The 27,593-nt window shown below is 40.7% G+C and overlaps 2 protein-coding genes across 2 annotated transcripts; both read right to left on the minus strand.

The window, feature by feature from the left end:
- Positions 1-1,656: 1,656 nt before the first annotated feature.
- Positions 1,657-14,096, minus strand: ugdh (UDP-glucose 6-dehydrogenase). The gene is made up of 12 exons (XM_084076402.1): positions 13,856-14,096; positions 11,585-11,746; positions 11,016-11,117; positions 10,626-10,826; positions 10,313-10,510; positions 9,643-9,790; positions 9,240-9,334; positions 9,006-9,136; positions 3,860-3,999; positions 3,326-3,417; positions 3,113-3,223; positions 1,657-2,285 (listed from the first exon to the last, which is right to left on the minus strand). The coding sequence occupies exons 2-12, from the start codon at positions 11,744-11,746 to the stop codon at positions 2,178-2,180; spliced, it is 1,488 nt and encodes a 495-aa protein (XP_083932528.1). The 5' UTR covers positions 13,856-14,096; the 3' UTR covers positions 1,657-2,177.
- A 2,601-nt stretch (positions 14,097-16,697) lies between these two features.
- Positions 16,698-27,105, minus strand: smim14 (small integral membrane protein 14). The gene is made up of 5 exons (XM_084084328.1): positions 26,946-27,105; positions 25,836-25,930; positions 24,595-24,643; positions 23,825-23,979; positions 16,698-19,054 (listed from the first exon to the last, which is right to left on the minus strand). The coding sequence occupies exons 2-5, from the start codon at positions 25,908-25,910 to the stop codon at positions 19,016-19,018; spliced, it is 318 nt and encodes a 105-aa protein (XP_083940454.1). The 5' UTR covers positions 25,911-25,930; positions 26,946-27,105; the 3' UTR covers positions 16,698-19,015.
- Positions 27,106-27,593: the final 488 nt, after the last annotated feature.

The following is a 27,593-nucleotide window of genomic DNA, read 5'->3' on the forward strand; positions in this document are numbered from 1 at the left end:
ACACACACACACACACACACATATATATATATATATATATATATATATATATATATATATATATATATATATATATATATATTCCCTTTTTTTTAACCGTCCAGTGTCCACTATTTATCTTTGACACGCAAGTCTGGGAAAATAGAACCACATCAATGGATTCAGATCTAGGGCTTTGAACTGTAATTATCAGCATGGAGTTAAAACCCAGGCAGAAAAGGTGGCCCTTTTACAATGTGTAGGTATGCAAGTCTCCTTAGGGCCTCCTGAACTTCCACCCCCACTCAACCTTCCCTCTTGGGGATCGGGAAGCACTGATTTATAACTGCATCAGCAGGTTAAAGAGTAATTTATATGCTTTGAAAAAAGAGCAACACATGGTGGAGCATACATGATGGGCTTAAAGCTTAGAGTAATTTTGTTGTCTTGTTAACTTGAAAATATTTTCTATATGAGCAACACTGTTATGGCTTTGTTATTTGCAGACAAATTACATAAACATGATACAAAGTAGAGCGTGGTTTGTTCAAAGTTATTCATAGTTGTATGTTTGACAACTTCGAAGGTGTACTTAAGGGTAAAAAAATGGTTCAACAGGGGGTCTGTGACCCCTTAGGGCAGGGATCAGCAAGTAGGGTTGCCCTCGGACTGATTTGTTTTAAGTTATTAGATGGTGGGCCAGAACACAATACATTTTTAATTTATGAACTGGAACTTGCGACAATATATATATTATGAATTGCTAAATAACTTAATTAAGATGTGTGTGGCATAACTGCATACTGAATAGAATTGTGTGTAATCAAACGGGTGCAGATAGAAAAGCTTGTGTAATTAATTTGCGCAGGTCACATCCTTGAATGTTGCACTAAGGACAATTAGTTCATTAAAAAAGTGAACAAAAAAAATAACCTGCGTCATTCTGGAGACGGTCACACTTCCTTTCAAACAGAGAAACTCTTTTCATAGTATAGGAGCTCAAGGTCTGATCTTAAAAACTGGAGAGTATGTGTTAAACATCTGCCTGTCATTCACTCTCAACGTGGATAAAAGCATTCTTCATCTGGGGGTAGATTCTCTATTTGGACATTATATATCCAATCAGATAATACATTTACAAAACTATTTCCTTGGCCAGTTCTGGCCCATGGGCCACCTGTTGCCTAACACAGCCTTCTTAGGGTTACTCATTTTTGTGAAGTTCTTTTCTTTTGTCTGAAAATACACATTAACGTGAATCCGAGGTATTAGCAAAGATTTGTAACCAAACAAAACATTTAATCTATGAAGCATCCTAAGCTGCAGCGTCACTCATCATAGGCCTTTAAAGAAAAAACAATGGAATACTCCCAAGCCAGTCTCATGTCAACTTTTGATACAGTCAACTAATCATGGTGAGCTAGCTTTGAAAGCCTCTTATCAAGTTGCATGAAAGGCTTTCTGAAAAGACAACTGCGGCACAAATTTACATTATACTGTATATAGTGGGGGTCCCTGCTTCGTCTCTACCTCAGCTAAGGGATCCTTGACCTGAGAAAACTTTGAAGACCCCTGTTGTAACTCATGCAATGAACACAACTACAAATCACCAATTCTGGTTTTAAAGTCAAGTTTTTGTTTAAATGTAAGAGTTGTACGAAAACAACAAGAATAGTCTCAGGTGATTTTATTTTATTGCATTGGCCCATTTGGTAAACAGACTCACTTTGCTAACATCGCTCATCAACATACACTCAGATGAATTATAAAAATAGTTTTTAAAAAAACGTATAAAAACTGTGCCATTGCTAAGGCAATATTGGATTACATTACAGTAAATACTTTATAAGATTACTCTGTTAACACTTTAGGTGGCAGCCAGTTTTAAATGATTACTGCATATAAAATGACTGGCGACTGCCAATTTGCAGGAAATGTACAATAATAAGACAGCCATGTGATTGGGTCTTTTTTGTACTGGATACCACTTCTACAGAATACATTTTTACTAATGATCTTCATTCAGCAACCCATTGTCGAGCAGAATTTAGCCAACAAACCACTTGGTATTTATAACCATTAAGCATGTTCCCATTAAACATGTTCCAACAAGAAAGGGTAATTTAAATGTTGGACACCTGCTGCAGAAAGGGTTAAAAGGAAGGAATGTAGTGCATGTAGCGGGGGAGAGGCAGGTTTCAAATTTTGGCTTTTTTGGTGGGGGGTTCACTGACACGGCTGGTGCATACAGCTGATTGGGTGTAGGGGATACGTGATGCTGTCACTTTCTTTCCAATGGTCTCAATCTGAAAAACAAAATGAAAGTTGCCATCATTAGTATCAGTTAGGTCAGTGGTTTTCAACCAGTGGTCCGGGGACCACCAGTGGTCCTTGAGAGAGTACCAGGGGGTCCCCAGCGAAATTAGTTCATAGCATCACAATCATTTTTAACCACTTAGCTTAGGGCCTAAGCTAACTGTTATAGGCTATTTTTGAAAAACCTTGAAAAACTGTGCATATCTTTGATCATTTATATTTTTTAAAGCAAAAATTAACTGATGTCTTTGCTTCTGGGGGGTCCCTGGCACGAAACATTTTCAAATTGGGGTCCGCGGCCAAATGTATATCAATTTAGGGGTCCTTGGCGCGTTATTATGATTCCCACACCGCGTCGTGGCAAACCCGCTGAGCGGGCGCTGTGATTGGTCAGTAGTCGCTGTGATTGACAGTTCTCGTTTTTGCTACTATGCCTATACCTAACCTCAACCCTAACCCTAACCTCAGTAAAACTATGCCTAAACCTAACCCTAACCCTAACCCTAACCTCAGTAAGACTATGCCTAAACCTAACCCTAACCCTAACCCTAACCTCAGTAAAACTATGCCTGCCGGGGAGCCAATCAGACACGTAAGGCGGGTCTAAATCCAGGACGCGGCGTGGGATTCATAATAACGCGTCCTTGGCATGAAAAAGGTTGAAAACCACTGAGTTAGGTTGTTCCAAACAAAAGGCACTTCTAGGTAACAAAAAAGCTTGTCTTTTCACAAGTAAAAAACTATGAATATTTGCTTTGGAGAAAAAAATAACAAAGTAAAGTGTATGTATATTATTTTCAGGCCCCTCTGTAATTACCTGGAAGCCTATGTTCTGCAGTTCAGCATGGAGGTGGTCCAACACTCTCCGACCATCAAATATGAAGGCTGGCTTAAGCATCTTCTTGTGGATCTTTTCATAGTCCAGCTCCTGTGGAGGAACATGAGGAGTTAGCTCTTACCAATCCAAGCTGTTTCACATGATTTCCTTAATGATTCAAGATTAGATTTTTTTGTAAAGTGTGTGCCTAACCTTAAACATGTCCCACTCAGTACAGATGACCAATGCGTGTGCACTCTGGCAAGCTTCATAGGGATCTGTTGTCACAGTCACCAACTCAGACACTAAAAAAGAAAAAGGAGAAGAAAAGCCACCACCCAGAGTAAGTAATCAGCAATGAGTCATCAGTCTCTTGATGCTTAGTAATACTTATGGTCATGGCTCATTCACAAAGTTTTCACCAAAGGAAAATATGAGCATTAACCTTTTTTAAAACCCCCAAGGACTCTTGTTTTGTTGCTAGGCAGTACGGATTAGTTTAGTTAAAAGGTCAGGGCAACCCCCCCCCCTTTTGAATATAATTCAGAGTATATCAAGATGTTTTCCCAATTCAAAATTACATGCTTCTACTTACTCTAATAGAAGTGACATTTGTTTGTCAGAGTTGATTAATTGAATTGGCTGAGCCAAATGATACTGTATCCATCAATTGCTATAGTTGCAATTTGTTAAGACTGAACTGAAAAAATAATGAATGTCTTTATTTATTTATTTTACACCAGTTACCTCTTTCTGGGTTGTCCTCTGAGATGTTGGGCTGGGAGAGGTCATGAATGATTTGTTCCTTAAGGACTTTTGGATCATAGATGAACAGCTTGGCCCCCTCATCCATCAGATACTTAGCAATGTAGATACTTGATGACTCTCTAGGGTTTGAAACACAAACATGCAGCTCATAGAACCTGACTCTAGGATTAGACCTCATTGGACAGAGGTCAGAATACACAATACAAATATTTGCTGGTATTAATCTTGTATAGACACTGCTTTCGTCAATATAGCCATGCCCAAAAGTAGATAAAAGTTCAACATGCACCTTTATACACACTTAACAGGACTTAATGATTGATTTTATACACTGAGGAATTTCGATATCTGCAAGAGTGTAATAGGATCTTTTACAGAACAGATAGACTAGGCAGAATTTCAGAAAATGTGCTTGTATAAAATGCTGAAGGCATTTCGTGTTTATTTTTGGTATACAACATTTCTAGGGGTATTAAGGGGTGCTGAATCCAAATCTGCTGTATACCCAGCGCAAAAATGTCAATTAAGGCCTCAAAATTGAGAAATTCAACATGGCCGCCAGCGCCAGGACCTCTTTCCAAAAAAACAGGTGCTAAACCCACATTCTTTATTCTACTGACATGAAACTTTGCACAGAACATCTGCACTTATGGGGGAAGAAAGTAGGAATATAGCTGGGGTGCAACCATGAGAGTAACAGGGTGTTTTTGACTGTCTAACTGTAATCTTTGTATAGGCGAGGATACAAAAATGACATTTCTAAAGTGTTTGCAGGAATACTACAGCAATTTGGTAATAACTGTACAGTGTTGGACACCAACATTGGAATCCCCCAAGTCTTAGCTTTCTTCAGGTACCAAGTTTATGCCAGTAGCCCTTATAAGTCTGGATATATAAGCATTTTAGTGTAAGCATGCTGTTTTAGGAGAATTTTCAAAAGAAGTAGGGTCCGAAAGTGAGGTTCTGTGACCATCCTTTGGCAAGTACGTTTTGACGATTGATTTGACCTCTATGGACCCTTTAGAAAAGATTTAGCCCCCAGGTCCCTCCCAAAAATCCCGGGATTTTTTGCTAGACAGCCAAATTCAAAATGGCGCCCGGCGCCATCTCTAAAAATTAACTTTTGATCTGAATGACCTAGAATCATGTATGAAGGCACTTTTCCATACAAGTCAACCATGAGGATTCCAATTCTGACACAATTTTAATTGTAAGACCTCGTTTTGACTCCGAAATTCAAGATGGCCGACATCCAGTAGAGTAAAAACTTATACCCAGGGGGCAAAGGGGGGTATGCTGCATTTGCCCTGCCATAAAAGGTTGGCCACAAGAAATAATATCTATGACCCAGTAGGATCACAACCTATATGGACAACCCGGTCACCTTGCTGCTGGAAATCCAATATGGCCGCCTCAATATTATCAGAAAATAGCTTTGGCAATAACTTTTGAACCAGATGGGCTAGAAATAAAAACTTGGTGTCTATTTCATGGTCAACATATCTACAGGACAGTGTGCTGATTCCACAGTCAAGGACGACTTGATGAGTGTGAAAGAACTGGGTCTGAAGGCACTGTGTGAGTCACTGTCCAGTGAACAGAAGAAGACAAGCATAATGAAGCTTAACACTTTCTACACTCAAAACACAAAATCTAAGGGGAAAACCTCAGCACCTGCAAGAGCAATGAAATTACTGCCCTCCTGCGCATGACCCAAATCATAGCCAGTGGTGGAGAACTCAACCTTGTTGACTTTATAGGCAACCACGAGTGCAGTGACTTCCCCCCTTCCCTCTTCCAGGAAGATGGCAGGATGAGAACAGGTACCAAGGCAAGCCTTGTTAAGGTCCTGAAAGAGGAGACCAAAGTTGCATGCATCCCTGACCTGCCTACAGAAGACATAAAAACAGCAGTAGTTATTGATGCCATGTATGCCATGCGCCATTGGTCGTTCCTGAAAGGTGAAGCATTTGGAACAATCGCTGAACGATACCAACGTCTGCTGTTGAATGATGTGCCTGCTGGCACAGAGATCATTCACTTCTGTTTTGACCGGTACAGTGGACCTAGTCTTAAGACAGCTGAGCAAGAACACAGATACTGTATGCTTGACCAAAACCTACCAAAGAATATGAAGTCAGTATGCATTACACAGCTCCAGATCCTCAGGAGTTTTTTGCTGTGTCAGCTAACAAGGCAAACCTATTGAGTTTCCTCTGTGACGAATGGTGTGAAAATGTGAAACTTAAGTTGGCCCTTGGTCCAACACATCTTTACCTGGGTGGGGGGTTTAAAGAAGAGACAAGGAGTGTGGTGATCAAGGAGGGGTCTATTGAAGATGTCCCTGCACTAGAATCCACACAACAGGAGGCTGATACAAGAATAATACTCCACACCCTGTACAGTGTCCAGAATGACAAAGTTGACAGAGTTGTCATCCATGCCAATGACACAGACATCATCATCATGTGCCTTTACTATGCAGCAACCCATCTCAGATGCCTTCCAGAGCTGTGGGTGAGAACAGAGCAAAATTCATACCTTCCTATCCATCAAATGGTATCAGCACTGGGGCTCGCACAGTGTCGTGCCCTGCCCTTTATCCATAGTTTAAGTGGCAGAGATACTGTAGCACCAGCTATCCCTTCTTCACTGGGAAGAAGGCATGGTTCAAGGCCATCATGCGTCTGGATCTGTGCACTTGAGGAGTTTGGTGAAAACTCTTATGATTCCCTCTCAGATGACGTCCATCAATCAGGCACGAGACCTCACAATTGCTGTATATACATCCAAAGCGGACCACCAGGAGGATTTTGACCTGAGTAAGCTTAGAGTGTACAAGTTCCTCAATAATAGATCAACCCTCTTAAATCTGCTGCCCCCGACAGAGAATGCCTTTGACCTGCACCTGAGAAGAGCTGTTCTAGCAACCATAATAGATAAATGTGCACATATCGCCAAGCCGGATATTCCTTCTTTCACAGAGTATGGATGGTCTCTCAGTGCTAGCAATGCAGTCCCCCTTGCATCTACCGAGCCAGCCTGGCCTGTGTCAATGAACAAGGCAATATCATGCAGCTGTATCAAAGGCTGCCAGAAAAACTGTTCCCGTGCAAAGAAGGCAATTCCATGCTACTTAGGATGCCGTTGCCAGGGACTGGAGACACGATGCAGCAGGATCAGTGCAACACATGACAACAGTGACAGTGAATAGCATTGTACCATAGTATCATTGGCTTTAGAAGCAGGCAAGACAGCACCATAGAGGTCAAAATGAACCTTTTGTAGGCAACCTCAACTCCGCCTTTACTCTATTTGTCACTAAGTAGTCTATCTTTTGTTATGTTACTTGAATGCATACCACTATGTTAATTTGTATAGCCCTAAAGTTGAAGTTTTTGGCAAGTCTTGGAGTGTGCATGTGTCTGTTTATATTGTATTTAGTTTATTAAAATGATACATAAGATACATTGTGGGCTTTTTCTCCGATTTTTCTCTGCAATCATCCCCACAACTATAGATCTATAAATCAATAAATCTGAGGGAAAATGTAATACCATACATTATTTATGACTGCAGCCATATTGACAACGTATAAATTAAAGCTCAAACTGACCAAATGTGTTCATATTGCTTAAAAAGCAGACTTTTTGCCATAACAGTCAGCTGTCACTGTAAAAGTCATAGTAAAACTCATTTTCGCGTGGCGTCCATCTTGGAAATATGCAAATGAAAGGTCCAGACACACCCAATCATAAAGATAAGTATTCCATTGAGTTTCTCATGCTCTGAAACCATGAAATAGACACCAAGTTTTTATTTCTAGCCCATCTGGTTCAAAAGTTATTGCCAAAGCTATTTTCTGATAATATTGAGGCAGCCATATTGGATTTCCAGCAGCAAGGTGACCGTGTTGTTCATATAGGTTGTGATCCTACTGGGTCATAGATATTATTTCTGGTGGCCAACCTTTTATGGCAGGGCAAATGCAGCATACCCCCCTTTGCCCCCTGGGTATAAGTTTTTACTCTACTGGATGTCGGCCATCTTGAATTTCGGAGTCAAAACGAGGTCTTACAATTAAAATTGTGTCAGAATTGGAATCCTCATGGTTGACTTGTATGGAAAAGTGCCTTCATACATGATTCTAGGTCATTCAGATCAAAAGTTAATTTTTAGAGATGGCGCCGGGCACCATTTTGAATTTGGCTGTCTAGCAAAAAATCACGGGATTTTTGGGAGGGACCTGGGGGCTAAATCTTTTCTAAAGGGTCCATAGAGGTCAAATCAATCGTCAAAACGTACTTGCCAAAGGATGGTCACAGAACCTCACTTTCGGACCCTACTATAAGCCCCACCATTTATCTTTTGAAAATTCTCCTAAAACAGCATGCTTACACTAAAATGCGTATATATCCAGACTTATAAGGGCTACTGGCATAAACTTGGTACCTGAAGAAAGCTAAGACTTGGGGGATTCCAATGTTGGTGTCCAACACTGTACAGTTATTACCAAATTGCTGTAGTATTCCTGCAAACACTGAAGAAATGTCATTTTTGTATCCTCGCCTATACAAAGATTACAGTTAGACAGTCAAAAACACCCTGTTACTCTCATGGTTGCACCCCAGCTATATTCCTACTTTCTTCCCCCATAAGTGCAGATGTTCTGTGCAAAGTTTCATGTCAGTAGAATAAAGAATGTGGGTTTAGCACCTGTTTTTTTGGAAAGAGGTCCTGGCGCTGGCGGCCATGTTGAATTTCTCAATTTTGAGGCCTTAATTGACATTTTTGCGCTGGGTATACAGCAGATTTGGATTCAGCACCCCTTAATACCCCTAGAAATGTTGTATACCAAAAATAAACACGAAATGCCTTCGGGGTTATGCTTCTCTGAAAATTGACCCTGTCTAAGAGCTAATGTTGTGGTGACAAGAGGGCATGAGATGTGTAAATATAAGTTAATCACTTTCAACCTGGTGTCGCTATTTTGGGCATGGTATTGAAGGCGAAAATCTTAAAACTTTCAAAAATAACAGATCTAAAAGCTCAGCTATTTTTACTAGTCATCATACAACAAAATAGGTATATAGGGCCTAAGAGGCTGAAGTGATTTGAGACCTACCTCGTGTCACCTGTGTCTTTCTTAAAAGAGAAACCTAGCAGGGCAATCTTCTTGCCAGTGACCGTGTTGAAGAGACAGTCTATGATCCTGCAAGCAAATCGTCTCCTCTGGTACTCATTCATATCGATGACCTGAGAAAAAGAATCGGAGAGATGATGGGGTAAGAGTATGAGACACAACATAAAGGAAGAAGACATTGATATAAAGCTGTGAAATATAGAGTTTAGTTTTCACCTGCTGCCAGTAAGTGGCCACCTCAGGGAGGTTGAGGGCCTCACAGAGGTACACAAGATTCAATACATCCTTCTGGAAACAGCTGCCACCAAAGCCTGGTCAGGTTTCAATTGACAGAGAGAGAGGGAGAGATGCAGAAGCCAGTTTTGGACTGAACAAACCACTAACAGTAAACCCTACTTAGTTGACTGGGGCCGCCAGGGGTCTATAATTGCCCCCCTCCTTTTTTCCCTCTACACCAAATCTACACCAAAATATCCTATCTACAATGTCACAACACGTCCTAATGCAACATGTAGTAAGCTACTATTGCCACCAAATGTTCACCCCAGAATAGACGTTAGGGTTCACGTGGTTAAACAATAACAATTCAGTCTCCAAGTGTGGTATGCGTCTCTCTTACCTATGCTGGCTTTGAGGAACTTGCTGCCTATTCTCTGGTCCATGCCGATGGCCTTAGCGACCTCCTCCACATCAGCACCGGTGGCTTCGCACAGAGCACTGATACTGTTGATACTGCTGATCCGCTGGGCCAGGAATGCATTGGCCGTCTACAGATACAGTACATACGATTTTTTGTGTTTGTTTATTGGAATAAAAAGGACACTCATGGATGGAAACACTTATGTTGCATTCACACTAGCGGTAACAAAACAGACTACTAGTCATTTTCAATGGAAGCCAGTGGCATGAAGCTAAAAACGGAAATCCGCCACTTGTCGCTGCATGACAGGTGTAACAAAATCAAATTGAGCTGGCTTAAAACTTTTCAGCACTTCAATGACGCAGTCAAGTGTCCATCAATCTTATGTTTTTGTTTATCCATTTCCACTCCCCTTCTCTCTACCCACAATTCCTGCTCCATTCTGTGAATGGAAGAAAAATAAATTATTGCCGTTAACCACTTCCCTGTGCCATTTAACCCAACCCTTTTCATTTACGTAATGTGGTTTGAGCAACACTTCAACGCAGACTCTGCAGAAAAGTAGCTGGCCACGCTCGGTCATTTTGTAGCTATTGTTTCCGCTCGTGTGAACGCAGCATTACAGACAAAAAATAATTGCCTTGCATACCAGTTTGGAAAGCTCAGAGGACCATGTGTTTGTGGTGATGATGCGTGCCTTGGGTACCCAGTGCTCATACACAGCACACAGTGCTCTGATTGCCCTTTGACCTTCCACTGTCTCATCTCCACCAATCAGGACACGGTCGGGCTCTTTCAGATCACGCACTGCAGTTCCTTCCGCAAGGAACTCTGGGTTGGAAAGCACCTAGACAGATGAGGGGAACATTGTTTTTTATTAACTTGCATAATGACAGACCTGACTGAACTGGCTCTAAAACAAACACAAACACAGACACACCAACACACACAAACACACACACCTGCAGATTGAGACTAGGCTTAGTGTTGGCATCAAATATACGTCTAATGCTCTCGGCAGCCCGGACAGGAACTGTACTCTTCTCAGTGACAAGCTTGTAGCCATCAGAAACCTCCACAATCCGCCTGGCACATGCCTCAATGTATTTCAGGTCAGCTGCACGGCCTTTCCCCATACCGTAGGTCTTGGTAGGGGTATTCACCTGTGGTTGAAGAATACATTCACATGGATTCCAATGCCAGCAAGATACAACCATTCAATCACTCATTCATGCTTGTGTGTATTTTTGTTTGTATTTAGTTTGCATTGTCAACAGTAGCAACTATAAGCATATGTAAATCCCATGTGAAAGTAGTGTGTTTGTAACAAGTATGGTAACTAGAGGACTCACAGAGATGAAGACTAGATCAGCATCCCTTATGGCAGAATCAATGTCTGTAGAGAAAAACAGATTCCGTCCTCTACATGACTCAACCACCTCGTTCAGGCCCGGCTGGAGAAAGCAAGAAAGAAAAAAGAAATTGGGTGGAACAAACGAGATACAACTTAAGCAAAGTTACATTCACAAGTGGTCAGTATGACTGTGTCACCATCCCCCCTTTACACCAACACTAGTCATCCTTGACGTCATTATAGCTACACTCATAGGCTGACAACTTGAGAAGTTGCAACATCGAGGAATCTGGAACTCATTAAGGCTCTTTTTTTTCTCTTTTACTCCTGAGCATTAGCCTAGATGTTGACACTGGGCAATACTGTCCAAAACAGTTCTCTTTCTGGATGGATGGCTGTAGTGTCTTTGAATGGGATGGGGCCAAACATGGCACTAAGAAAGTTAAACACAGGTAATAGGCTAATTTATTGCCCATAATGACCAGGTGTCTCCAGCTGTGCTTTGATCTCTTACACAAGCTCCAGTCATTAATTATACCTTAGAGTGATGGTTTTATGGACAATTACCTCGTATATGGGCAGAGTCTCAGAGTTCCAAGCTTTGATTCTAGACTCATTGACATCCACAACAGTCACTGTGATCCCCGGACACATTTGGGCAATCACACTGCATGTTGGGCCTCCGACATATCCTGCACCAATGCAACAGATCTTCTTTATCTCAAACATCTGGAGAAGAGAGTGTTGTTAGAGGCAGTCGCCATTATGAAACATTTAAGATCCAGTAGCAAGAAGTGCACACTGGCAATCAAAATACCATAAAAATCAAAGACCTTCAGCATTGCAAAAATTACTGAAAGCATCAGGGGGGCTCAGTCTAGACTGGTTAATTCGGAATAGAAACCAGGCTTTACATGTACTGAGGAATGCCTGGTGACACAAGTTTATATATTGATAACAATTTAATTACACAAATACCATAATTTCAACAAGAAAGCAATCCTTGACTGCCTACAGAAACGAGGTAGTTTGACCATAAATATTTCTTTCTTCAAGTTAGTTAGCGCTGCCTGCCGTCCTTTACAGTTTTAGATACTCGCATTTAAATGTCATTCAACCACACCTTTGACGCTGTTTGAATACCCTTAACCTGAATACCCTTATCCTGACATCAATCATCAAAGATCAAAGTATTTGACGGCCCACGCCGGCACCCTCCTGGACTTATCCTGGAGACACTGCTTTATCTAGTTCCTCCATAGTTAGTAAATGTATCCACATTGATAATCTACAGTTAATAGATAAAATGTCTCCACATTGATAATCTACAGTTAATAGATAAAGATTATCAATGTTACCACACCTATAAATGAATCATACTGTGTTATTTGACCAATCTTTTATAACATTCACAATACAAAACATTGCATCATGTATGTACTTGCTATAAATTAAGCATAATTGAATCCTTAAAACGATCCTTCTTCAATTTGTTATTTATAGTTTTGATTTATATGACCCATTTTGTCCTCTGCAAAAATGAATCAGTAACTGGTCAGCATGTTCTCTTCGAAGTGGAGTGGAGCAGCTGAAATTACACACATACACAAGTTTACACGTGTAAAACTGCTGTAAAACTGGAAATACTCAGACATGGGTCTTCAAAAGGGGGTCCTCTCCTCAGAGTTATTACAGAGCTAATTTTCTCTGATAGGAACCCCAAATAAATAAATAAAATACACATTAACATGAATACAACATATTAACAAAGATAACGTGTAAAACAAACACAAAAACATTTAATGTACACAACATGTGCTGTCAAATGAAGCCATCAAAGCTGCAGCATCACTTAGAGGCAACCCATAGTCACTTAAAAGAAAAACCTGTGGAACACTTTCGAGCTAGTCTAAAATGTATCTCTCAAGAGTCAACAGACATTGATGAAAGAATCGGCTAAATATGGTGGGGTACCTTAGAACAGTGGTTCTTAGGTACTTTTTCATGTCAAGGACCCCTAAATTGATATATATTTGGCTGCGGACCCCCCATCTGAAAAGGCTTTGTGCCAGTGACCCCCCAGAAGAGAAGATTTGTGTTAAAAAGGAAAATAAATGCAAAATTAACACTTGGATTAAGGGGTTAAATGTATTAACACATTTTGCTGTGGACCCTGGAACTCCCTCAAAGACCCCTGGGGGTCCCCAGACCCCACTTTAAGAACCAATGGCTTAGAAAGACTCTTATCAAGTATGTGGAAGGCTTAAAACACACACACACACACACACACACACACGTGGGGGTCCCTGCTTTACCTCTCTCTCTCTCAGCTAAGGGGTCCCTTGACTTGTAAAACGTAGAAGAACCCTTCTCAAGAAAATGATGGTTTTCCAGGTTGTGGTTCTATGCAGCATAGTCTAAAGTCTACGCTTGACCACCGTTAACAGTAAAACCTTGTCAAGGGGGGATAAAGACCCTTTCAGTTCAGCCAAGTAAAGCCACGTATGATCCAAGCAGAACAGAAAGAGCCTTATATTCCAGCTAACCTTAAATCTGTTCGATAGGCAAGTTACAAGTTGTAATGATGAGATTGTTGAAGATTATCTCCTATAATGACATGTCCAAAATAGGGACGCCGGGATTCAAATGGTTAAGTTAAGCCAGGGCAAGTTTCAAACCAAACTGGACCTTGTAACATCATCACGAATGAATGGAGGCATAGTTCAGTTAGCTAGCAGATGTTAGCATCCATGCTAGCTGCATTACCTGTGGTGCCAACTCGACAGTCTGATCAATCTATACTAATGTGTAGAATTCACTTTGTTTCACATGAAATACCTTCGTGAAGCTGCAGCCGTCGAAGTTGTTGAATGGATCTTGGAATGTCCGAATGTCACGACAAATGACTGGAAATCAGAGCAGATGTATTTCTCTCCCAACTTTCTAAAACGACCGAACCCAGAATCTCACACAACCCAACCCTCTGCTACTTCTTCAGCTATGGCTCTTGGCTCAGTTGGCTCGGCTCGACTGGACACGCAGTTTCACACACACCTCTATCTTGAAAAGACCAGCCCAGCGCCTTGAGCCAGCCCAGCAGCAAAGACACATCCGACCCGTCCGCTACTTTCAAAATAAAAGTGTAATTTCATAGCGGTCAGGGGGGATTTGCCTCAGATTTGCCTTGTTGCAAGCTTGGAATTTGCACCTAAGCTTTCCATTTCATTTAAAAGTTCATTTTTCATAGTTTGCACAGATTCATGTCTCAGTAAACTTTGATTGACAGTAGGCCTACAGTTCAATACAAAAGGATGCTAAAAGGATTAAAACCCTGTGTATTCAGCTTGTGTAAGAGATCAAAGCACAGCTGGAGACACCTGGTCATTATGGGCAATAAATTAACCTATTACCTGTGTTTAACTTTCTTAGTGCCATGTTTGGCCCCATCCCATTCAAAGAGTAGTAATCAAAAAGAAAAAAAATATGTACAGTAAACAATTGGGGTGGGGGGCATTTCTGGTGATATCCTCTAGGCTTAGACTTTTTACAGGGGCCAGTTCCGAATTGCAGCCACCTTGTGCTCTTTTAGAGCGGTTTAGAAGAAGAGTAAGGAGTCACACCTTTTTATGGCTGTTAGTAGGGCATTCCACATTTTTCTCTAATTGAACGACCACATCAAGCACCGTCTGCCAGTGCCACAGGGTCTTCTCCCAGTGGGACGTGCGGCGAGGACCTCCCTAGGGAGACCCTTGGGAAGTTGGGAGGCATTCGTACTAGATGCCCGAACAACCTAAGCTGGCTCCTTTCCAAGTCCAAGGAGTTCACAATTCAATGCATACATTTTCTGGCATGCAGAGTTGACATGTCACTTGATAGAAAAAAACACCAACAGGACCAGTGGGTCATCTCCTGATAGTTGTAGCTTATCTGTCATGTCTGTCTAAATAACATGCTATCAATTTTTTTTCTAATAAAGTTTTTGTTTATTTTATTTTATTTGTATTTATTATATATTAATATGAATTACTTTGCATTGGGCTTTATCTAAGTAGATAGAAAGGTGTTGTATTATCTCCTGTCATGCACGCATGCATAGAGAGACAGAGAGAGAGACAGTGAGAGAATGAAAAGGCAACAAACTGAGCTAAAAGACCTCTGAATGTCTTATCAAAGAAATGTAACTTTACACATTGTTGCCATTCACATAGCACTTGGCTCTTGCATGTGCATTGTGCACGTATGTTGTACAGTATGATATACTGTGCTGTATCATTGCAATTAATAAACAGGTTTGTGCACATTTAAGAATGAAAGCAGCACTGGTAAATGGTAAATGGTAAATGGTGCATTTATATAGCGCTTCTATCCGAAGCGCTTTACATTGATTGTGCCATTAACCCATTCACACACACATTCATACACCGATGGCGGAGGAAACCATGCAAGGCACCAACCTGCTCATCGGGAGCAATTAGGGGTTCAGCGTCTTGCTCAAGGACACTTCGACACTAACTCAACGGGAGCGCCCCAGCCCGGGATCGAACTGGGAACCTTGCGGTTTTCCAGTTCACTCTACCCGGCCACTCTACCCCTGAGCCACTGCCGCCCCACTGCCGCCACTCCTTACATTATCTGGAATGCATCCTTCTAACAATACAGGTCGAGTTATTTGCATATTGTAAATGTCAAACATATATCATTCACATGGCATGTGGCCCACAAGCCATGCCATGTGAATGGAATGATATTCTTTCTTCTTACTTTACTTCTACTCCACTACATCTCGGAGGCAAATATTATACTTTTACTCCACTGCAATTATTTGAAAACTTTAGTTGCTAGTTACTTTGCAGATATAAATTATAATATTATTGAACATACATTAACCACTTTAGCCCTATTTTATACATGGGCCCTATTTTCGGCAGTGCCTTACCCATTATCCCTAAACCATTTTTTACTATTTTTAAAAACATTTTCAAATAGTTCAAATAGCAAATCTACAAGCTCACAACGTGTCGATGTAGATCGGTAGTTGAACTATTTGAAAATGTTTTTAAAAATAGTAAAAATGGCAAAGAAGTTTAGGGATAATGGGTAATAACCTTGCGACACACATTTGTTTCACAGGGAGGGGGGTTTACCAGGCTAAATGGGTAAGGCACCGGCGAGAATAGGGCCCATAGGCTATTTGAAAATAGCCGATCTACAAGCTCACAACGCGTCGCGATGTGACGCGATGTGACGCGTTGTGACGCGTTGTGAGCTTGTAGATCTGCTATTTTCAAACATTTTAGTATTTTTACTTTTGATACTTAAAGTACATTTTGATACTTAAAGTATATCCTTAAAGTCTGCGGCAGCAAGAGGTGGACGGTGGACCTGTGCAAATACTGCGACATGGTCATGCTGGAACAAATTGCAATCACAAGCTAATGTCATGTCGTTCACATATATTAGGGGCAGCAAAGGCCCTAGTATGCTTCCTGGTAGGATAGCAGCTCTTTTTTTGCCTTCAAAAAACGTAACATATCCATTCCTTTTCATCTCTTCCTTTAAAAAAACACAAATACCTCCATCCATTTATAATTGTTGTCATTCTGCTTTGTGTGTATGAGTCTGTTGGTGTGATAATCTATTATCTTGTAAAGTGTTTAAAAAACACACACATACAACACAATACTGCATTCTTATTTATTTGTTATTTTGTAAGGAAAAGTGCATAGTTGAAGCCCTTTCTTTTCAAATAGAATTTACTGTGTAAACTGAGGCCTCATGTGGCACCAGATAAACTTGACAAGGGGCTGCATCTTGATCTAAAAAAAACATAACATCTTGATTCCCATATCAACAGCCTGCTTCACATCTCCTCACACACATTTTCAAAAAGGTCCAAGAAAAAAAATACGATTTTTAGACAGTGTAGTCACACACAGTTACTTACATGGAGGGGCATAGTTGGCAGTAATGATAACATCCAAAACATGTAGTCCATGGCATATAAAATACAGGATACCAACAGCCTCTGTAGATGATTACAATTAATTTCCAGTATGGTCAAAGTGGCTACTTGTCAATCACAGTTCAGATCCACTGTAGATGATTTACAAATGTAATATCCTGTGTTTAACTACTTACCCATCTCATTTATAACTAACGCTAAATGCATCCCCAGGTTCCGTTTTCCTCTACGAGGGCTAGGTAAATCTGACCAATTCCACTGCATAACCTACTCAAAGAGGAACATCTTGAATTTAGTTACAAATGAGAAGCCCTGACAAACCCAGTTGGACCTATGATGGAAAACATGCTAATACAGAGATTTGTTTTCTTTATTTTTTTTTCTTTCAAATTTGTGTCTTGCGGTTATCAACTTCCTGATAGGTGAGAGATCTTTCCATGTTAGTATTAAGACCACAACCCCTCACATTGGCACCGTTACAAAGAATTGTACAATGCGCTTCTCACAACTGCCTCCTGTTTATTATTATTATAACTAGAGTGATACGATAGAAAATAAAATGTGCTGAATAAACTTGGGACTTCGTCCTTCAATCTAATGCCACACCACAATGATGGTGGGGTATGTTACATGAACCCTGGTATTCTCAAGGCCAGTATTTACATGACAGAATCAGGACAACACACCATCAAAAGGAATAAATGTATTGTTAACAAAAGTGCTAATAAAATGTCTTAGCTACCTGTAAAACAGTGTCTCTATACAAATATTACAGTTTTCTTTTCATCATTACAACAGTTTGAATATATACAAGCTCACAACATGTTGCATTGCGACCCTCTGTGAGCTTGTAAATATGCTATTTTTCTTTATTTCCATAATTGGGACCCATTCCTAGATTACTACATAGTACATACACATATGTAGATGAGATTCAGTTGTTTTAAGTGACAGCAGTTAAATCTTAAGGTAAATGTTCTAGTTGTGACAATTTTCCAGCTGGGTTGGATGGTTTAAGTCATTGCAGCCTTCATTTCTGCTCACTAAAGAGCAATTCAATATGTAAAAAACAGAAGTGTGAATGTGTATGTGTGTGTGTGTGTGTGTGTGTGTGTGTGTGTGTGTGTGTGTGTGTGTGTGTGTATATATACACTTTTTTTTTTGGGGGGGGGGGGGCATTTCTGCTTTAATTCTGAGAGCAAAGATGAGAGACAGGAAAGCCCCCCTGTATGTTACGGTATCTTTTAAGAACAACATATAATTCCTGTATATTTCTTCCAGTATTAAAGCTTTGTAACTTTTTTGGGGGAAATATATTAGAAAGTTTATTTTCATCAATGTGTTATCAAAACAAATATCATGGTGAAGAGAGCTTCAGGAGTCAAAGACAGATGCACAGCTCACAGTCGCTACTGAACACGGTGAGGTGTGTGGGGAAGCAGGGATTACATTGCAACTGTTAAGTTGCAAACCGGATCTTTTTAAGTATATACCTTATGAACAACTATACTGTTTGTGAAGGCCCTCGTTTAAATATGCAATTACATTAATCTGCCATTTGACAAAATTACTGGCACTATACAGAGTTGTTTGTTACGTCTAAGTGGAATGTTTGTGTTAAACGTTCAAGAACCCTCCACCCTGTATTGCACAGCAAGAACTAGAATAGCAATTTGACTGTCCAGAGAGGAATTCATGGCCACCCCTCCCTTCTCCCCTAATCCAACTTGTAACACATTCCTTCATTTTGACTTCATGTCTGATTTCGAATAGCTAAAGTCTGCACCATAGTTGGGGGAAAGACATGGTAGTAATTCCATCACAATAAAATTAACTTAACAACCTCTGTTAAACATACCTATCTCAGAAATAAATCTAACCCAAAAAATTAACAGAGAAAATGGTACCAGAAAAGGAAAAAGCAAAAGTCAAATGAAGGTTGACAGGGAGTTGGTGCAGTCCAGCTCACAGTAACTTGCTAACTGTGAAGGTCCAGTCACAACGGTTGGATGAGCATGGGTTCCCTGGGTCCACTGCTAGTCAATAGGTGGTGCTGGGGGCCCGCGGTCATTGCTCTGCAACCACAGTCAATAAAAAATATATAAACAAATAATATATATTACATTTTGTATTTAAAAGCCATGCAAACCGACTCCTTTCATCTTGGACATTAAGGTTTGGATTTAAGTAAGACACACTGCCTGACAAGAACAATGGTGAACTTTGTGGACTGTTACAGTATCCAGGCAGGTAGATTTTATTAGAACAGTTCTCTTACTAACAAAATTAATGAAAAGTCACTTGAATAGATGCACATGGAATACTTCGTTGAGTGTCAGACCAAGCACATAATTCAAGGAATCAAGTCAACAAATAATATAAAGGCTCAAAACTAATATTCGATGGGATTGCAAAGTCATTCTCAAAACACCACAGCTCCAGATGTGATAAACCGTTAGATCATGCAGCTGCTTCTCTATCTTTAGGACATAATGTTCAGAAATGCTTACTGAACTATAAAGAATACATGGGGAAGTTTGGAGGATTAGAGTTGTAGAAACTGTACATGAAATTCCACAATGCACAATTCTAAATTTGTTATCCGTTCCCAATTGTGAGATGAATGAATAAAACAATGACTTGTCTTTGTAAAATTTTAACAATAATGTTTGCAAATAGAGCAGAGATTTTCACAGACCAAGTGTATAAACAGCTCTCCTAAGGGTAGAGATCATTTCGGGCCTCTATGCAGCCCTCACATCTAGAGTTCCCGCCGCTATGCAGCCCTCACACCTACAGTACGTCTTACTGCCGATCTGACTAATATGTCTGAGTCATATAGTGTCTGCTGTCTGGGGCTTTGTCAGAGTACCCGTTGTACCCATCTGTCTGTGTCCCTTTGTGGCCAACTGGCCATATACGGAGATCTCTGTATCTGTCTGTCTACCTGTGTCCCTTTTATGCCCATATATGGAGACACCTGATGTCATTAGTATATGCGCATACCCTGTATATTGGACTGGGCATATTGGATGGATCTGTCGGTCGGATCGGCGGTTCTGGACAACCGCATATCCAAACGACTCGGCGGGGTCGTTTGGACCACAGATGGTTCAAGCCCAATATTTCTGGGACTGTTGCGGCGAGCCAGTGTGCAACCCGAGTTTGAAGTTGGTCCGTCTCATATATGCACATGACCATATATGGACATATCGGTCGGATCTGTGGCTCTGGATAACCGGATCTCCATATATGCCTATATATGGGCATATCGAGTTTGTTTATGCTTATGTCTGAGTCAGAGTGACGTAGCGGTGGTCCGCCGGCCGCCCGGTCCTATCAGTAACCAATTTAAATATAGGATGCTAGATGCTAAGTGCATAAAATAAAAACTGAGGTCCGTGGGCTATAATTCTCTCTCATAACCTTCACTGCCTGGCTAGCAAGTCAGGGCATGAGATTATTAAGAAACCAGGTGCAATAGCTCACATTGCTCATAAAATGTCACATTCCTAGTTATCATTTTCCCTTAACATTTTGGGGTAACAATGAAACAAAAGATTTTGATGCTACCACATTTTGCATGTTGTCTAATCCCTTTCTTCTTTTTTTGAACATGTTACTATTCAACCAACAATTAGGGCTTGGGCATTTTCTTGGTTTTGTCAGAGAAGAATAGGGGATATTACAATCTCTCCTATTGTCACTCCTCCAACCATGGTGGCATGTCCCACATAACTATTGGTAACCATTCTTTAAACCAGGGGTGTCAGGTCATGGACCAGTTTGGTGAAAATGCAACTGGTCAAAATGCAACTTTATGTGGGCCGCAGCCGTTGTGCACGAGCGAATGGACATGCGTACATGCAAACGGAAATGCCCGTACTCCCACAGCTGTCACTGCATATGTTTTGTTCAACCTTCTGTCTCATTCTCTGCTATAGAAGATTACTTTTACGATTGGCAATTTGGCATTAGTATTATAGTAACTGTTTACAAAGAAATTGTGATGAGAGATGAAAAAACTATTAGCATACACAAATGTGGAATACTCTCCCTGATAGAACTGCAAAAAGTGTTTCTCATTCTTAAGAAGGGAAATGTGTCACTCAATACATCATAATGCATTTTGGTTACTGCATGTCGCAGTGCATTGAACAGTCACTCATTTTTCACTTCCTGCTGCTTCCAGACTAGACACCAGATAGTATCCATTGGCTTTAACCAGCCTGTCAACACCAGTTCTTGAGAAGTTGTTATTTTCATGTCATTTAGGGGTCTATGTGTCACCTGCAAGCTCAGTAAGAGAGAAAGTATGCTCTATGTAAGTATGTTGTCCCAAACATCCCTATCATCATGACTCAGGAGACCTGATGGTGAACAAGTATTGTTGTTTTTTCTTCAAGTTCATTTAACTTTTGCGTTCTGCGTCCTCCTGCATAGTTGTCATGCTTGTTTGTTACGGGGCCAGAGCTCTGCTCTGGAACCGTATTGTTATTGGCAGTATTCTGTCACTTCTTCTGCCACTTTTCGCAGTTCTGGCTGAACCGTGCAGTCGCTTTTTACGAAACTCGGCCATATGGTAGATGGTCATGAAAAACGATCAAGAAATAATTCTCACACTCATTCGTGAAAAGGTGGCGCTATAGCACTCAATTGAAAAATGCCAACTTTGAACAGGTACAACTCATGCCCTGTTTGACCTACAGCCATGAAACTTGGATACACATATGCGTCTCCTCATGCTGAACAACTTTCACACTCTGACTTTTGACCTCTGACCTTTAGATCTCCCACCATTTTGAATTATATGAAAAACAGTCATTGGCTCCTAACTTCTGCATTTTTTCACTTATGGAAAATCCGTTGGAAATTTTTGTAGAAAGTGGTCCAAAGTTCAAGTGTGAAACGTTTCGTGCAGATTGCTCAAAAATCCCAGGAGGAGATAGATTTTAACTATTACAGTTTTATGAAAATTATTCATCTGTGCCTAAAACATACATGCAGACTCACATTTCTTTGAAACTTTGCAGAAATGTACAGGGTCATTCCAAATATCACTGAAACCAATCTTACTCCAATTGGCCAAAGGGGGGCGCTATAGCAATTTTTTGAAAAGGCAAACTTTAAACAGGCAAAAGTCATGCCTCGTTTGGCCGAAAGTCGTGAAACTTGCTTACACATGTGCCTTGACTCATGAGGAACACACGTATCGATTTGACCAGTAAGCTCCGCCCTTAGATTGTCCGCAATTTTGAGCAGTTTGAAAAACACTTAAACCCAGGATTTTTCAGCTATTTGCGTGAAACTGTATCATCTGTGTGATCTCCTTTTTCACAGTTACTTATCTGTTGGGCCAATGGCGTCTCCCTTAAATGAAGGCCTCACAATCTCAAGGTCGCCAGTTCAAGCCTCACTTGATGCAGACTTAATTTAAGTTGAATTGCAAACAACATGACTGTATCAATGAATACATGTGCAAATGGTAAAGATAACCTGAAATGCTTATTTGAGAGTATGTTTTTTCAACGTATGACATACTTCATTCTGAAAATAGCTGATCTACAATCTCACAACTTTTCATGGTTTGTGAGCTTGTAGATCGGCTACTTTCACTAGTTTTGGTTCTGAGGAGATGTACAATTTCTTCATTGGTAAATGGTTTGTGAACGAGTGATCTTAGTGTTAGTGAAACAGGGGCTTGGTTCATGAAAGAAGGCAAGAGTTTATGATCTTCAACAGACAATATCAGCCTGGACAAAGCTATAGCACTATAGGTAGTGTTGCAGCCTATTAGTCTGAAGGTTGAGAGTTCGAATCCTGTTAATGGCAGTAGGTTGAGATGTCCAATCAAACCATTATGTTTCCATCTCTCTCTCTCATCAATCTATTGTTTCCATGTCACTCTCTCTCTCTTCAATCTATTCCGTTTCCATGTCTCTCTCTCTCTCTCTATTCACTGGCCCCGTATTATCGCTGCTTGCAGCTATATTTTGATATTGTATTCCTTTGCAACAGACACTTTTTGCGAGCATATTAGACACACAGGTTTGCTGTTGAACTCAGAAGGAAAAGCATTCTTTCCAGTTGTCACTGAATGTCCAACCTTAAAACGGCAACTTTACTTTTTTTTTAAAATACATTTTGAACCACAGCAGTAAACGTATTTATTGTATTTATTTAGTTATTACTGTGCCTCACAACATAGTTTGTGCAAAGTGATAGTGGCAACTCTGACGAGGTAACTGTAATCTAGTGTTATGCTAAACAGTGCTAAACACTACAAGCTTGTCAGCGAGGAAGGGACGGGTACAGACAGTGAGAGCGGCAAGCGGTGAGGGCAGCATCAGAAGAGCTGCATAAATAAATGGGTCGTATTGTTTTGTTCTTCACAAAATCATCTATTGGGAGTCGAGACGGACCCCTTCACTGGCCGTAAAGTATGTGGACCGTGGGCCGCCAGTTTGACCCCCATACTCTGACTTCTCTTCCATGACAGACTCATAATTATAAAGTGTCTTAAAAAGCTAAAGCTCCGGGCACCAGCCAGGGTTCGAGTCCCGATCCCGACAGCCTTTGGTGCATGTCACTCCCCATCTCTCTCTCTCTATTTCCTGTCAGCCTACTGTCCTATCAATAATAAAAGCTAAAAAAGCCCAAAAATAAATAAACAAAAGCCAAAGCAATTGTGAACAGTTGAACTGAGAAAGTTGAACTCAGAAAGATGACTTTAATACTTATTTCCCATCCTACCAAAAGTAGGATGGGAAGTTAACCAATTTTTTTTCTGCAAGTAAACAAAGAATCAATAGAGTAACCACAAGTGCATGTTAATTGATACTAACATTGTGGGGTCCAATGGGTTTGCCTGCGGGACGTGGACCTCTGAGGCTAGGTGGGCGGAGCACGAAGAGTATCAAGGCCAGCAGCATCCATCCCATAAAAATCATGGGAAGAGTCAGGTCCCCTTCTCCTCCCACTGGCCCACCGGGGGCTGGCACTGTACATACAGAAAGATAGCAATTATCATGCAGTAACATGAAATCTACACTCATGAATCCTATTATGAATGCTTCCTGATACAACATAAAATATGAGAGAAGCAATGCCCAATATGAAACCCATTAAAGATGGTGCCATGATATTTTTCAACCCTAAAACCTGATCATACGGTATTATTATTATGTAAGGATTTAAAAAAAAAAAAAAAAGTGTACAGAAATTGTTAAAAAAAATGTTTTTATGTGGACACGCCTCCAGTTCATTAAGTATGCCTGGTTCTCACCTTAGCACCTCCTCCACCACCTTAGCACCACCCACCTGTCCTAGTCCCTCCTCCTCCTCATGCCCACACCTGTTGTGTTATGATAATGAGGGGGAGGGTATGTTTTTTGGGGGCTCTGTGATGTCACTATGCCCCTGTTTTTGGATTGGCACGTTTGACTCTCAAGGTTTCAGCCTCCAGGAAAAAACTCCAAATAGTCAGAGAAGACATGAAACACCATAAAACCACCAGCGGGGGCCTTAATGAAGTTCTATCAACCTCATAGACACATGAAAAACAGAAAAAGTGCAAAACCATGGCACCACCTCTTTAAGTAATGTTTATACATACACTCTTGAAGGCACTCTGTGTCTGTGCAGTAGGACTGGGATTGCCTGAGCTGGAAGAGAACATAAGAATGCTAAGACCACAGACAACATGAATAATAATCAGAAGTAAGTGAGTGGTTGGTCTTGGGGACTCGATAAATGACTGCGATGACCAGGGGTTTGGGGCCGGACAGTTTGAAGGTAAGGGATGCGAATGATGGGGGGGCTCGAATGGGAATTTTGGTTGTTTTGATGCCGTCAGGCGAGGTTTGTCCATATAGCAGTAGCTGGAGGGAGTGGATTTATTTAGCTAAATGTATTCCAACGTTTTTTTGCCAGGTTTCAGTAATGTGAGGGGGAGGTTGCTTAAAATGTCCCACATTATTGCAATTTCCTAAAAGAAGGAACTGTAATGACTTGACACATCAGCTAACATTAGTTAGTACATCAGACATGCACACACCCAATTCAATTAATCTAGAATCTAATTGCACAATGCACAAGTGCAGGTACAACAAAACGTGACACACCATCTACTTGATCACACATTAAACATTCAGACAATAGTCGTAACTAGTTAATTGATTTCCAGAATGCATCTACAACAGTTTTAAGTGATCCCTGACTAAAGAGTGTAGCTGTTTAGAGAAGGTAAATTCCTTCTTCCTGGAGATCAGGAAGGCCCCAGGGATGACCTGGGCCAATTGCAGCTCGCCACGTAGACCATGTTACACCGGTGTAATGAAGCCAATGAGGTTACCTGGCTGCCTGATAAAACTAACTTTGAGGCTATCTATTTGTTAAATTGGATGTAGCATTATTAGAGAGAGAGGGAGAGTAACAGGAGAGACAGAGAGAAAGGAATGAAAAAAAAAAGTTTTTCTTAGACAACGACTTTCACTATTAGGTAAAAAGAATTGACAGAAGCATACATGCTCTAATCTACACCTGATCAACAGTCAAACTGGTGTGCACTGTGCAGCGAGCCACTCAAGACAAACAGGACCAGGAACCAGGATATCCTGGGTCAAATCATCTTCTCATTTATTGCTCCCTCCCTCCCTAAGAAAACATTTCATAAACTTTGTAGCTAAACAAAACAAAAATACACAAAAAAAAAAATCAAGAATCATTTTGTGGCTTTCTTCTCTACACTTCAACTGAAGAAATTGTACTTTGCACTGCTTGTATGACACCTATTTTTGATCTAACATTACTTGTACAATAAGTTGAATGTCCCTTTCTCTAGTCTACATCACTTACCAGGTTGATGAGCCGTCTCATGGCATACTCATGGGAGCAGATGCATTCACAGGGGTCGAAGCCACCCTCCGCCATGTCTTACAAGAAGGATTCACCTTAGAACAAGTACAAAAGTAAATAGTACTGTAAATACCAGAGGCAAGATGAGAAATGTAATAGAGCCTACTATTTGTTGTCACTGTCAGTGCTGCTGTGCTATGTGTTTGATTAACACAGGCCAGAGGGTGGAGACAGCTCGGTTTGCAGCCGGGGAATGAGCAAACAATTTGTCATGTACAGCAGTGGTTCTCAACCTTTTCAGGCCGTGACACCCCCAAAATAATCTCATTTGAACTGGGAACCCCCCAACCTGACAAGCACTTGGAATGTAGTTCCACAGAAAAATATTATGAAAATAGCAGATCTATAAGCTCACAACGCCTCGTGTTGCTAGGCGTTGCAAATAGGCTATTTAAAAAAAATGTGACTCTTTCTTATATTATTTGACAGTTTGGGCAATCTTTGACCAGTTTCTTTGTACAGTTTGTTGATTACTTTGATGCAGAAATGGTCTTTTTCTTGGCTTTCTTTTTTTCCTCCAGGTATTAAAAAGGTTATTTAAATTGTCCCTTCACTGTCATCTGGGGACCCCCTACCCAAAAAAAAAATCATGTGGGGACCCCCCGGGGGGACCCACAGGTTGAGAACCACTGGTGTACACAGAGATCTTCCTTCCTAGTTCCTTAATGCATTCCAGGATTTGTTTACAGAGCACGGTCTCTCATCCTGGCTACAGTTTTGGCTACATAGTTGGAACAGGACAAGGAGGACACATTGAAACAAAAACACTGAAATACATGGAGTAGAGTAGACTTTGAGACGAATGGGGATTGTCAGCAACCTTTTAGTAAGAAAATCTGTGATTGCAGGATTTCCACGAAACAAAACAATCACACCACCATGTTCATGGGTGTGTGAGGCTACAAAATAGTCCGAAAACCGGTTTTTCATATCACCGCCTAGCCATCTTGAGGGATCAATGCATTTCCGTTTGGGGCTGTTTCCGATCAATCGTGCGTCTGAATTATTAAAACGGATAAGACAACAAAGAGACCAGGGATCGTGACTTACTTGAGCGTTGTGAGTGTACAATGAAAGCTTTTCCCCCTTCTTCTCCCTACTCTCCGGACTATAGCGTTGTAACGCGAGACGCTTTCCTCCCAGAGCTCTACACGGCTAACATGTCATCTGTACAGCAGCAGCTAAATCTCGGGCAGTCTGTTTTGTTTTGTTACACGTGAACCAGGCAGCAGCAGGCAGATGAGAACAGTCTAAATCCCATGGTCCGGAGGGACGACGGGTTTGGTTGTTGTCACGCAACCGTACGGCGGTTTAGCTCAGTGGTGGTGGTAAAAGTACTCGATTTTTTTACTTAAGTAAAAGTATCAATACTTCAATGTTATAAATACTCTGTTATAAGTAAAAGTCCGGGATTACAAAAGTAGTGGCATCAAAATGTACTTAAAATACCAAAAGTAAAAGTACTCATATTGTGCAGAATGTCCCATTTCACGCGTTTTCAAACGTATACAAATCTTCTGAAAATAGCAGAGCTTTTAGGTCGCTATTTTCAAATGGCCGAAATGTAAGATTTTATAAGATTTGCCTCTGAGACGTAGTGTAGTAGAAGTAAAAGTACTGAAAAAATACCTCAAAATTGTACTTAAGTACAGTACTTGAATCTTGAGTAAATGTACTTACTTTACATCACTGAATATA

Source organism: Gymnoscopelus microlampas, assembly GCF_963454915.1.
Source record: "Gymnoscopelus microlampas genome assembly, chromosome: 2".
Taxonomy (NCBI): Eukaryota; Metazoa; Chordata; class Actinopteri; order Myctophiformes; family Myctophidae; genus Gymnoscopelus; species Gymnoscopelus microlampas.